The sequence below is a fragment of the Pararge aegeria genome, chromosome 25 (genome assembly GCF_905163445.1).
Source record: "Pararge aegeria chromosome 25, ilParAegt1.1, whole genome shotgun sequence".
NCBI classification, from domain to species: domain Eukaryota; kingdom Metazoa; phylum Arthropoda; class Insecta; order Lepidoptera; family Nymphalidae; genus Pararge; species Pararge aegeria.
In genome coordinates, this window is record NC_053204.1 from 9716757 (window position 1) to 9731197 (window position 14441).

The following is a 14441-nucleotide window of genomic DNA, read 5'->3' on the forward strand; positions in this document are numbered from 1 at the left end:
CTTCAAAAAAGGTGATAATACCTTGTTGAAGAATTACAGACCCATCTCGCTGCTGAGTCATATCTACAAGCTGTTTTCGAGAGTCATTACGAATCGTCTCGCTCGTAGGTTTGATGACTTCCAGCCTCCCGAACAAGCCGGTTTCCGTAAGGGCTTTAGTACCATAGACCACATTCATACGCTGCGGCAGGTTATACAGAAGACTGAAGAGTATAACCGGCCACTTTGCTTAGCGTTTGTGGACTATGAAAAAGCCTTTGATTCGGTGGAAACTTGGGCTGTGTTTAGGTCACTGCAGAGATGCCGAATTGACTACCGGTATATCCAAGTGTTGCAGTGTTTGTACAAAAACGCCACTATGTCAGTTCGTATACAGGATCAGACTACGAGACCAATCCAATTGCAGCGAGGCGTGCGACAGGGAGATGTTATCTCCCCGAAACTATTTACCGCTGCGTTGGAGGACGTCTTTAAGCTTCTGGAATGGAACGGACTTGGCATCAACATTAACGGCGAGTACATCACTCAACTTCGGTTTGCCGACGATGTAGTCATAATGGCAGAGACTCTGGGAGACCTAAATACGATGCTCGATGGCCTCAGCAGAGCTTCTCAACAGGTTGGCCTACGAATGAACATGAGCAAGACGAAGATTATGTCTAATGCTCATGTTCCGACGAAAGTTACCGACATAGCTCAACGAGTCGCGAAGCTTAAGTGGCAATGGGCCGGGCACATAGTTCGGAGAAAGGATGGACGTTGGGGTCCCAAGGTGCTGGAATGGCAGCCCCGTACTGGTAAGCGCAGCGTTGGTCGACCCCCAACGAGGTGGACAGACGACATTAAGCGCGTCGCAGGTAGCCGTTGGATCCAAGCGGCTCAGAATCGTGGAACTTGGAACTCCCTACAAAAGACCTATGTCCAGCAGTGGACGTCTATCGGTTGATGTGATGATGATGATGAAGTTTATTGATGAGAAAAATAATAATCAACAAAATGAAAAGTTGAATTTAACAAATATACTTTTTCGTGTATTGCGTACATCAACCTTACCAACGCTGCATTATTTCTGGACAGTCTCCTTCAACGAATATGTTGCCTTTACTGTGTGTTTTAGGAGAAATCTTACGCAATTGATTTAGCATTTGCCAGTTTTAAAGAGGAAAACCTCTACGCATATTCCATTTCGTAAAACTGAGTTAACGCTAAAATCTATTGATATGATTTTCTCTAAAAAACACTCTAAGCTTTGGGGCAGTTATTAAAGTCTTAGATTAACAATTCTATCTAATCTTGTGTGGACACATAACACTTCTCTTCAAAAGTTCAATCATTGTTATCACATTCAATGAAAATTTAAAAACTATCTAATTCCTTTCACTAGTCTATCTCCCTTTATTTACAATAGATTCTAATTGAGAATCATACGTTCATAAATTCACATTCACTTTTATATTGAATCCTTAATCACTTTTCAATAAACCGTTAACTTGTTCAATTAAATCGGTCACTTTACACTTTTCCGTTAACAAGTCACTTTTCACTTAATTGTTAATTAATCGTTTAAACTACATGAGTTTCGCTCCTTTTAATGTATGACTCATCTATAGTAACGTTTTGTTTCTTGTTTTCTTTTTTGATCGTACCGTACTGTGGTACATCGGAGGTGAGGTTTTGTACTGTCAGTATTTGACTCGAGTTGCTATTCTGTGGAGTGCTTGACGATATCGGACTACCGTATTGGTTGCCGTATTTATGTCTAGATGGGTCTTTGAGGATAGACTGCGGTTGCTTCACCGATGGCGTTTGGTTCATTGGTAGGTGCTGGAACAAAAAAAAACATATAAATGTTTCAATAACTCCGAAAAGTTGAAGGTGTGTGCCGGGAATCGAACTCAGGGAAGCTTAGGCTATAACCACTTTTATCCACTAAGTTATTACTGCTTCTAACCAAAAGTCCGTTACGATGTCGCGTAGAAACAGATTAGGGGTATTGGTTTAATGTAACTGCCATACCCAACAGCTTAGCCCGTTACCATCTGAGACTGCATCATAATTTATGAGCAGGTGAGATCGCAGTCAAAGGCTAACATGTAGTGGAATGAAATAAAGATTGTAATTAAAAAAATGCTCGTAACTCCGAAAAGTTGTTCTGTGTTTGTTATTACCTGATTGCAGTTCCCCTGGTGTAGTACGGTGACGTCAGGCGGTGGGACGGCCATTTTGTCGTACCGCTGCCGCCTCAACGTACCCCCCGCTGATTGCCTGTCCAGACCTGATCAATTATATTCCTATATTAAAATTTACATAACAGAAAGTCTTAAGAGCGTGATGTGATTTGATGCGAAATTGCTTTTATAAAAAAAACATATGCACTGAACTCTGACGACTCCGAATATTAATGAAAATAAATTAAATAATAATTTGTTTGATAAGATTAAAAACATTAATAACATTAAATATGTAAGGGCAACCTTAAAGAATTTTGTTTTAAAATAACTTTATCAGTGAGAATGTTGCGTGGGGTAGGGATCTGGTATGTCATCTATGTACAAGTTGTAATCATAAACTTGCTATCTAACTGTTGCGTACTGACTACTGGTAGGGTTGCGATTGCAACTTATTATTTATTTAACTCTTTATTTGTACACCACAATGAAGTTAGGAAAATAAAAAAACAAAAGAAATACAAAGACAGAAGTAGAATACAAAAGGCGGCCTTATCGCTAAGTAGCGATCTCTGCCAGGCAACCTTTGGATTAGGACAAGATGAGAGAGAGCGGACAGGTGGTGTAAAATTATTATAAACGTACATTCAAATAGCTAAATACAAATACATAAACAAAATTGTACAAATAAGAAAAATATAATAAATAAATATAAAATAATAAACGAATTAGTTTGGCCATCCAGAGGGGCAATGCTGCCAGCATCTTAGGAACTGTGCCTTGCTGCGGTGGTTTCGAGGACGTTTTAGATTTTATTTAGTTTTTAAATAGTTTATTTTAGGTTATAGTTATGTATTAATAAAAATTATAAATAATAAACTAATATATACTCAATCATACATATATGAACATATAGATAATAAAAATAAACATAATCAAGGTATAATAAATGTCGTCATTATTGTGCAAGATAATATGCTTTCACCGCGTTTTTACTTAAATAATAAAAAAAAAAATTGTTTGTAAAAAGAATATCATTAATCTATACCATGTCACATAAACTCTGTGTGGTTTGAGATGAGGTGAGTGACCTAATTGTCATAAATTGTTTTACTCTTAAGTTGAACAATAAAAAAAAAAAGAAACAAAATTAAAATTCTAGCGTCGCATAGAATAAACAATGCATATTGATTGATTACAAATTTTAAATTTTAACTATATGAATAAGAATAGTATTAAATCGTAATCATACAAAATTAAATAATTAATTAGTCTTAATGTGACTGCATAACTATTTTTTATCGTCCCAAAAGAAGAAAACGTTTTCGTTAGAGGTTACTTTGACAGTTGAGAAAATTTTACTGAATTTATAACAATTCCACCGTAATACTACAGTACTCATAACTGTGCCAAAGAGGTCAGAGGCCTGATGATGATGATTTTTTTTTAACGGTAATAATTGACGGACCGAGCCGAAATCCCAAATGATAAATAAATAATAAATAAATAAATATACTACGACAATACACACATCGCCATCCAGCCCCAAAGTAAGCGTAGCTTGTGTTATGGATAACTAAGATGACTGATGAATAATTATATGAATAATATACGTAAATACTTATAATATATAGATAAACACCCACTTATCTATATATTATAAGTATTTACGTATATTAACATACTTTGGGGCTAGGTGGCGATGTGTGTGTTGTCGGACTTTATTTTATTTATAAAAGTCCACTGCTGGACTAAAGGTCTCTCCCATCGGGAGGGTTTGCATGATCACCACGCTGGACATGGGAAGCTGCTGCCCGTTTACCGTTATATTCCCTTGATCGCCTCGTACGACACCGCGGGGACAGTAGAAGAGGGGCGGTCAAAATTGTATTCCAATCTGCCGTCACGACACGTCTTAATGATTAACTATTACCATAATCACCGCGCTGTATAGACGGATTAGTGATCGTAGTAGGTGGTAGTAGCACAGAGGACGCTGCTGCCCGTTTTCTGTTACTTTCCCTTAGTTGCCTCGTACGTCACCCGCGGGAAGAGGAGGGGTGACCATGATGTGGCATTCTGATCTGCCGTCACCACACGTGCTAAGCCCTAATTGCCGGTGCTGGCGACCACACCCTTCAGACCAAAACATGCTGCTTGATAGCAGAGATAAGCGTGGCGGTAGCACTTCCCCGGACGAGCTCTGTCACAAAAAGCTTTAAACTTACCATCCAGACCACAGTTGAGCGGCGGGCTGGTCATATGCGAGGGTGAAGGTGGTACGCCGTTCATCAAGTGGGGCTTGGGCATCTGCGAGCCGTACTGCTGCGGCGGAGTGGGGGTGCGGCCTTGCTGCTGCTGGACAGAAACAAAAAAACATGACCTTGGGACAACACTGCTTACGCTTTCAGAATTTCGTGTCCTCAGGTCGAAGTGAAAGCCCATTTGGTACGACTTCAACTTCACTTTCGGGGGGCCGAGTTCGAATCCTAGCACCCACCTAACTTTCCTAAGATATGTGCGTTTTAAGCCATTTAAATATCACTTGTTTCAACTGTGAAAAAAAACATTGAGAGGAAACATGTATCGGGAGAGTTTTTATAATGTTCTCAAAGGTGTGAAAGGAGTCAACCGTCTGTACCGTCAATCCGCACTGGGCCAGCGTGGTGGACTACGCCCTTAACCCCTTCTCACTGTGGGACCCGTGCCCTGTAGTGGGCCGGTGATGGATAGACGATGACGATGATGAAGATGATCCATAGGTAAACGATTATTATTACTTATTTAGTATATAAACGCAGAAATGAGGAGATCCGTAGAAGCTTAGCGAGCGAGTAAGCTGAAGTGGAAATGGGCAGGCACATAGCTTGGAGAACCGATGGACATTGGGATAATAAAGTGCTGGAATGGCGTCCAGGCACCAGTAAATGCAGCATTGGTCGGCTCCCAACCAGATGGACAGACGATAACAAAAGAGTCGTTGAAAACAAGCGGCAAAACACCGTGGTTTTTGGAAGTCTTTACAAAATACCTATGTCCAGTAGTGGATGTCAATTGGTTGACATGATGATAATATTAACAGTAAAATTAAGGACTCTCTATTATATAGAAAGTCTTCTTGTTTCTAGTAAAATATTCAAGGCACGGAAACGGAAAACGCCAACGCAGTCGCTCGTTTCACTCTTTGTGATTTACATTCTCATCTAAAAGATCTGAAAGATGGGAATGTAGCCCCTTCTCACTGTGAAGCAGACCCGTCTCTGTAGTGGGCCCTTAATAGTCTTATATGATGGCGACATTCCCATCCTGAACATGGCTTTGCTTCAAAAATATAAAAATTCTACACTACATAACTGAAAAATCAAAAACTAAATAAAAAAAAAATAACATGAGATATTAATATTAAATATACAAAGTAGTTTATTATTAATAGTTTATTACAAATAAGAAATATGAAGCTTGAGTAATCCACATCACTACTCTAGGTACGTACTAGGTACACTCTAGGTATATTTTAACTTAATATCTGGCTTCAGTGTCCGTCGCCATTCAAATTTAAATTCGACGTCAAAGTTTATGGTTATATTACGTAGCATGAGACTCAATGAAAATGTCACCAAACTTTCCCCTCATATCACGTTCACGTGTGAAAAGTTGTGGTGAAATAATGGAGGGGTGTTGAAATATTGTACAGGTATTTCTCAAATATTGGCGAACTGTTAGGCTGCTGTTCTTTTGATAAGGCGACAGCGGACGTTAAAGCGATAATTTTTGCAAATTGTATTCGCCACCTCTCTTCCACAGAAATTGTTTTGGTGAAATAATGGAGGGGTGTTGAAATATTGATTATTATCTCGTCTTCAAAACCCCCATTCAAAAGACATGTTATGCATGTCATTCAGTCAGAATACGTTATGTAACAGAAAATATCGGCAAGATGACATATCGACGCAGTATCGTAGTCAGGGCATCATGCCACACGGAGGTATGTTTCTAAATGTTATAAACATAACTAAAACGGTTTATGTGACTTCAAAATCTGTGGCATTATCAGAATATATGTATTGAACTAGCTCACCTGCTGCAAGTATTCGCCGATGAGCGGAGGGTAAGACAGGTAGCGGTCCGACGACATGTTGTAGTACGAGCCGTCCAAAGGTGGCATGGGGCTCGGTGCCGGTATATAGTTTTGTTTACCTGGTTGATAAAAAAAATCTATAAAATAAAATACGCAATAAAAGTGAAACTTGATCGTATTAAATGTAAGTTAAGGTAAACTACGCCCAGATAGGCTTAGCTTGACTAATAAATAGACATTTCACAATTTGACTAATATAATTAAAAAAAATTGAGTTGATGAAGAAGTTAACATTTACCTTATTTGACTATTGTAACTAAAACTACATGAATTGCTAGACTGGACTAATAAATAGACATATATTATTTTGACTAATATAAGTAAACATTTTTGAGTTGACTAAGAAGTTGACATTTACGAGTATTCAAAATAAAACTAAATGAATTAATATTAAATATAAATAAATTGCCAAAACCATATGTTGACTTTACAATGAAAGATTGTAAAGTCAACATCTCCTGAGGGTGCTCCGGTTTCGGAGCGAAACGTGCGTAGAGGGTATATTTCTGTAGATCTGTTTGGTGTGGAGGATAATGATTGAAGAAATTATAAATTACACCATGCATTTCAAAATATATCATGGAGTTTGGCAAAGTAACACCTGCTAATATCGAATACAAAATCAACATCAAGAGTGAATAGGCATCTTCTAGGCAAGCGCGCTTCATCTTAGGCTGCATCATCATTTACCATCAGGTGTGATTGCAGTCAAGCACTTGTCTATGTACTCGTGTCGATTTAAAAAAGTAAGTTAATAGTTTAACGGCAAAATTGTAGAGAATTATCACCTACAATTTTCTAAGCTAGTCTTGTTTATAGTTAAGTTACTATCGTCTGAAATTACAGGTCTGAAATAATAGTTGCTGTAAGCACGTCGGCCGGGCTGGCAGGTAATTTTGTTTGCCTGTTTACGGATAATAGTTTTACTATCGACACCACTCCACGACTGACGTCAGAAAGGCGACTCTTGGATTTAAATTAGGTAATAGCATAGAATTAAGAGCGAATAGAATCCTCATTCAGCCATTATTATTTGGATTTAAATTAGGAAAGACAAATGTAGCATAGAATTAAGAGTGTATATAATCATTCAGCCATTATTATATGCAGTGCATTGAGTCTAAATACAGTGAAAAACACCCGCGTACGTCTCACTTCACACCCTCGGAATGTTGCTAGCTCACAAACTTTTTCTCATTTTCCTATTTTATGGTAAACGTCTAGAACATTAGAGGTAAAACAATTTCAACTAAACTTTCAATTCTAAAACGTTTCAATAACTGCAATAATTATAATATTTTATTCTAGATGTGCCCTGCGGCTTCGCCCGCGTAATTTTGGGAGGCAGCGTACTGCTACATAGTCACACCTATAGTCATATATGAGATATTGAGACTTTTTCATAAACATTTTTTTATCTTTCGTAATTTTTTTTTATTGAAAACTATATTATTTCTAATACCTCCAACATCTCATACTATTTATTTATTTCTAACAAACACATAAAAAGTAAGCCAAAGAATACCGATAAAGACTGTGTTTTCCACACTAGGATTCCCTGGGTCGTGGACAAACAACAACAAACAACAGAACGTATAAAAAGTTTCATGTAGATCGGTTCAGTAGTTTTCGCGTGAAAGCGTAACAAACAAACTTACATTCACATTTATAATATTAAGTAAAAAGTATAGGTAGGGATGTTTTCTAAATAATCGGAAAAATGAATGATATTTTTTGAAAGATTTGTGATTTGTGAACTAGAGAGAGAGAGAGATACTACGTTTATAAGGGTACCTAAAGCCAAAGCTGAATAAAGGATTGACTTATTGATATAAATCATTTGATGGAACTTACCAGCACTGCGACCCAGAGTGCTATGGCCACTGATGTCCTTATGCCGATGCGGGTGCGGTAGAGTCCGCGCGTGATCGCCTTCGTAGACCGCGTAGTTAGGTGGCGGGTAATCCAGTGGTGGGGGAATGACTAGTCCTTGATCATCCATGAGGTAGGCGTCCGTCTGAAGGCAAGATATAAATATTATTACCTGTACAGGTTTTGGCGACTGTCAGCTTGGATAGCTTAGTTCAAAGTCAAAGTCAAAAATATCTTTATTCAAGTAGGTCCATAGGTGGTGGTTTAATGCGTACGTGAAAATTACACGGTAGTGAGATGATGGCGAAAACCATATTCGTAAACTTAAAACTAAAGCTACGAGAGTTCCAAACGCATCTTGGTCTAAGAAGAAGCCCACAACAAACTTAGCCGGCTGTTTTTTTTTGTTATCACCATCACCCATTGTCATTTAAAATTATTAGAAGGGCGTTTGGGTGTGAATTATTTTCTTATAATTCATACCCACGCTTTTTTATCGATTACGTAGTCCTTTATACTATAATAGGAATTTTCTATAAGCTTCAAAAATTTCAAAAAATTATTATACAACGTTTAAATGGAAACCCATATAATGCACATACTTTAGAGGTACAGTATTTACTATATCTAAAACTTATCTGTGATACGCTAATAGTTTTTGGGCAATACACTGCTATAGTTTTACTGAAATAAATCTGATACAGCCCTAACATCATATGAAAAATTAAAATCCAGCACTCACTGTTGTACCCGGAAGGCCGTCATCAGTGGCATGCATAGAGGGTATGCAGTTGATGAATGAATGAATGAATGAATACACTTTTATTGTACACCAAAGAAACAAAAAGTAGTTACAAAGATATAAATACAAATCAAGAGAGTACAATTTGGTGGCCTAATCGCTACATAGCGATTTCTTCCAGGCAACCAATGGCGTAAAAGGAAAAAACATAGAAAAGATATAAAATGATATAAAATGATAACTCTTACAATGCCTATCCTTAAGTTTTTTATAACTTCTACTGGAGATTTTCTTCATTTTATATCATCTGCATACCATATGCATACCCTCTATGCATGCCACTGGCCGTTAAATAAAGATTTGCATGAACAATTAACTCTTGCTATAACAGTTTTATTAATCAAATCAGATTCGGTTTTTAGCAAGTTTTGTTACTTGTTACTTACTTGGTTCATCATATGCCTGTTCGGCATACTCGGTACTTCAGGGATCGGAGGGGGTTGCCTATCGTCGCCATCTTGGGAGTAAGTCTCCGACTTCTCCGACACGGAGCTCAACGTTTCTCCTGTCATTGTGTCATTGTAGGAAGATGGAGCATACATTTCAATTGTTGCCGATTTAGAAGACTGACCGGCTTGTTCTGTTTGGGAGAAAAAAAAAGTCAAAAATCCTTATTGGCAAGATTCAATAAAAACGTGTGTGTACTTATATACACGTTAGAAGTTATACTTCTTTGGCGTAGCAAGATAAAATATAATAATAGCAATTTCTTCTTCTTTTTATACCTTGGCACCCTAGCATTAAGTACTACCTGTGTATCCTTTTATTGCTCTTTTTTTAATATTTTTTATATGGTTTTTCTAACTAACTGTTAAAATAGTTTATGTAAAACATTTTGGCGAATGTTATTCTACAAAATAATAACTGAAATCTAAATCATGACATATCTAAAACTACCAACAGTGCATTATAATTATACGAGAGTTAAATATAAATTGGCTGGTATTCAACCCTTATTCGGAACTGTACAGTCAAATAGAAAAGCGTATCATAACTATTTTTATGAATGACGAATAAACAAAAAGTCTATATAAACAGTCGACTAACTAGAAACGGACATAAATTAGTGATATCTGCATATCGTCTGAGAAAAGGACAGAAATCCTTTGTGGGGATGGGTATATGCTTTTATAACATGATAACGAAGGTAATATTAGATCTACCTTTACCTAAGTTTAAACAATATATTTAAATACATTTTATAAATCGTGGTTACTACACGATTGATGAATTCCTAAACGACAAGGCTGTTTGGAAGCAGGCCACTCCGCACTCATGTCTTACAAAACAGAAAAATTCTAAAGATTGTTAAACTTTAAAATGATGTTGGAAAAGAGCAATCTGCTGAGTTTCTTGCCGGCTCTTCTCAGCGGAATCTGCCTTCCGAACCGGTGGTAGAGTCACTAAAAACAGACTGACTTGACGTTTCAAAAGTGCTTATTAATTAGGCCTAATTGAAATAAATGAAATTTGAATTTTATGAACAGTTTCCTTTCATGCAGTTAGTCTTTGATGACCATGATGATGATGAAAACTATACAATAGTCACATTAAACGATGGATGTCCAACGCTGGATATAGGACCTTTTGCAGGAAGTTCCAAATACGAAAACACTTTTGTGGTTGTCAACGTTGGGATCTACCAATGCAAAGTTTTTTGAAATTATACTCCTGTAGCGGCGTTAGTAAAAAATCATGGGAGTGAAATTATACGACGTAACAAAATACGCGCGCACATAGTTACACGATTTTAACAAAGTGAAGGTAGTTGCGAAACCGAGTGAGAGGTTAATTCATCGTCCGCCAGCTCACTTTTTACGATGCGCGCGCACACCTTCACAAAAAACCGACACCCTGAAGTTAGCTATAAGGTTTGACAGTGTACACTTTCAATTGTCAAAGTATGCGGGCTCATTCCGGTGATTTAATTGATTCAATTGTAAAAAGATCTCAAATTTTATTGTTCAGTGAAACTTTTATAATAAAACTGTCAATGTATAAAATAACTTTTTTCTATTGTGAGTGTTGTTTCTATACAAAAAGAAAAAGATTATTATTTTGTTACGCCAAAGGAGTATAACTTCTAACGCGTGTACACAACCTTTTTTTTTTTTTAGGTGCTTTGGATTCCAATGTCCATCGATTCTCTTAGCTATAAGCCCCGCCTATGGCCTCTTCAGCTTCGCAACTCGCTGAGCTAGGTCGGTAGCTTTGTTTCATCTACGGATCTGCTTAGTTCGTATTTGATCATATATTGACACTAAGAACATAGTCCCAATTCTACTTTGTTGCTCCGAGCTTTCTTCTCTATATTACAGATAAAACATTGTCATTAAATAAAGAAAACGGTTTTTTCCTATTTTTAGTTAGCGCAGGAAAAAGTTACAAAAAAAAAACAAAATGCAAAGTAAAATAAAGCTTACCTTTCAAACGTCTGGAGCGTCTTTTAAAAACAAAACAAGCGACTAAAGCGGCGTTAATCAAAACCAAAATGGCGCCGGCGATCGAAACATACACAACTACGGACTTAGACACGTCAGCTGTTTCTACATATTCAGTGGAAACTACATTTAGCTCGCCTACTTCTGATGAAGCTAAAAAAAAGAAAATAAAAAAATAAGGCAAACGTAATACACCAAGCTTTGTATTTACACGAAAGTGAAAACTTCATTAAATTACATTTTACAATAATTCTTTAAAAGGTACGCAAATTCGTCGAATTGTGTATTTAAAATTATAAATGAAAACAATTATTGTTCAAAAAATTTACAAAAAAAAAATTGAAACAGTCTCATTGTGTAAACTAATGAAGAAAAGGTTTTCACTTTCATATAAATAATTACACACAACATTTAATATCTATCTATCTCTATCTATCACTTTTACATATAATTCAAACCTCGAATACGTTTAGTCGTCCTCCGACGCAGACAGAAACCAATCCACAGTAAATTCAGGATTATAAGAGCTGTCCCAATAAGTGTTCCCGTTATTATACCGGGAACGTTGTAAGCATTGTATTCCTCTGAACTTGACTGTACTGATGACGGTATGACATCTATGCAGCATGGAATAAGGCACAATGTCGCGTAAGTCCACGTTAAATGAAAACAATAAATACATTCTTTTGTTGGTTTTCGATTCATTTATTCGTGTTTCGGCATTCATTTATTTAGATTTAATTGAAGTGGTGGCGGACGAGCGGTGATTTTTTTTTTGTAAAGTCAAGATGTCGTATTTTGCGGAATTCGGAATGCGGAATCAGGAATAGTTGCATTGTTATTTTTTTCAATGTAAGTTGTGGTGTACAAGGGATGCATAAAACAAGCAATTTTAGAGTAGTTATTTAAGTCGAAAATAAAATGGATTTTATTAAAAATTTGTACACTCTTATTTGAATTGCGATTGCGAGAAAAATAAACATGGTACAGCGAAAAATTTCATTTCATTTATTTGTTTTGAATCTTGCCAAATAAAAATTTTGATTTGGGTCGGGGTGAGGAGTATCTATAATAACTAATCTCAAATACATAAATGCATTTGTTTCCGTAAATTTTATTTTTCCTTTGCTTTCTGGTAATTATAAACACTTTTGTGAAAAAATAAAATAGTTTAAATCCGCTAATACTGCATAGACAATCACTTGAAGACAGTGGCGTTCCTGGGGTTTTGAATTTGAGCAAGCCCAGTTACCTAAAGCACAAATTTAACTCGTCATGATCTCTAAGTCACCATTCTTGTTGTGCTAATTGACAAACCATATCAATAAATCTTTGAAAAACACTACGGTTAGGGTCAGCACGCGAATTATGATAAAGAAGTTCTATGCAATGTTTGCCAAAATTAAAAAGTAATCATAGTAATCCCAAGTGTTTCTTTGAGTTCGGCTCTCTTTAATTCTTATGATGCCATGTAATTTATGTCGTAACTAGCCGCGATCCAACCATTATTTTCATTAGAAAAAAAATATGCAAAAATTTACCTGTTGTTCGCCAATTATTTTTTGATTTCGCCACAGAAACAATTTGCACACAAATTGAGCTCATATTTAACAATATTTACTATAATTTTTAAGAAAACAAAGCAGTAAAATGCACTATTCAACAAAAAAAAACAATAATAAAAACCTAACTAAGAAGTTACTAATCAATAATAATGAATCTGTCAAGTGTCAACTAGTTGTAACGCAAACAATAACACGCGTGATGTTGTTTCAATTCGCTCGCTAGTCATCTTCACTAACTTCAACTCGCAATCTGGCATTTGATCTCCATACTAAATTATTAAATAATCTAGATTGTCTCTGCTAAATACATTGAAATTTCTATGAGAGTGAGCGAGACAAAGCGGGGCCTCCAATCGCGTACGAAGACACGCGAAGAGCGCGATAGTGATAGTTCGGCGCGGCGCCGCGCCGTTCGGCTGGTTACTACCACAGAGACTACCTGCCAGAGTAACGTAGTGCTTGCAGTAAAGTAGACAAAGAGTATATACATTATTAAGCAAAAGTTAAAACATTGTATTTATATCCTCATTGCTATCAAGTTTTAATTATTTTGTTAATTTCATTTCGGAATAGTCGAGAAAAATTTAAAAGAGATATTTATTGTAACGCAAGCCCGGCTTTTCGGCTTGTATGGTAGTACCGCCACTGCTTGAAGACCTGAGTAGTCAAAGTTCTTAAACCATCATGAAAATATAATACAACATGTTACCCAAATACTGCTGTTTTCTAGTTTGAGAAAATACTTTTGACTTGGTTCGATGGCATTAAGTTTTTCGTTGTGTACCAATGTAAGAAATTCCCAAAACTAAAATCTTGAGATAATTATATAACATGCCATTTACAATTATTTTATTTCAACTCGATTTAATTTGTATTTGAATTAACTATTATGATTTAAATAAGCTTTTCGTAAACATAGACATGTAAATTGAAAATGATTATGCATGTTAATCTAAAAATACATAGACAGCAATCAACTAAAAATTAAATTACAAATTCCCGAATGTTTTCTGAAAACTATTGTTAACGATTCTATATTTGAAAATACATTCATAAATTCGTGTTCATATGAATATATTATGAATATTTTATGAATGAATTCGATTTGAATAGGGAACAATTTGAATTTTATTTGCATAATTTATTTAATAATCACCACTGCGCCGCGTTTTGCGGTTTATTAATATTTAATATTAATTAATATTGAATTTAGTTTTGAGCTTAGTTCAGCAATTTGTTTATGCACCTGTAATTAATTTAGTGCGCCGATATTGAACATATTATGTTACATTATAAATGTAATATCATTAATATCTTGTTAACTTAAGCGTTTAATATCCTACTGATTGATTAAAATTGATATTCCGAAATACGAATAAATTTGTTCAACGAATGACGTTTTCACGAAAGAAAATGGAATGTGTCTAGGATCTCATGATTCACTTGGTAATCAAG

The 14441-nt window shown here is 36.0% G+C and overlaps 1 protein-coding gene across 2 annotated transcripts in view; it reads right to left on the reverse strand.

Annotated features, from left to right (window-relative positions):
* Positions 1-968: 968 nt before the first annotated feature.
* LOC120634824 (nephrin) overlaps positions 969-14441 on the reverse strand; it is a 391882-nt gene continuing 378409 nt past the window's right edge. Inside the window, exons 23-29 of one of the 2 annotated variants that reach the window (XM_039905648.1) lie at positions 11404-11574; positions 9367-9560; positions 8161-8323; positions 6247-6365; positions 4397-4523; positions 2169-2275; positions 969-1824 (exon numbers count right to left, since the gene is read on the reverse strand). In XM_039905648.1, coding sequence (XP_039761582.1) covers positions 1564-1824; positions 2169-2275; positions 4397-4523; positions 6247-6365; positions 8161-8323; positions 9367-9560; positions 11404-11574 — 1142 coding nt within the window. In that variant the 3' untranslated portion in view covers positions 969-1563. Of the gene's footprint in view, positions 1825-2168; positions 2276-4396; positions 4527-6246; positions 6366-8160; positions 8324-9366; positions 9561-11403; positions 11575-14441 lie in introns of both variants that reach the window. The other variant, XM_039905647.1, reaches the window with a different exon arrangement.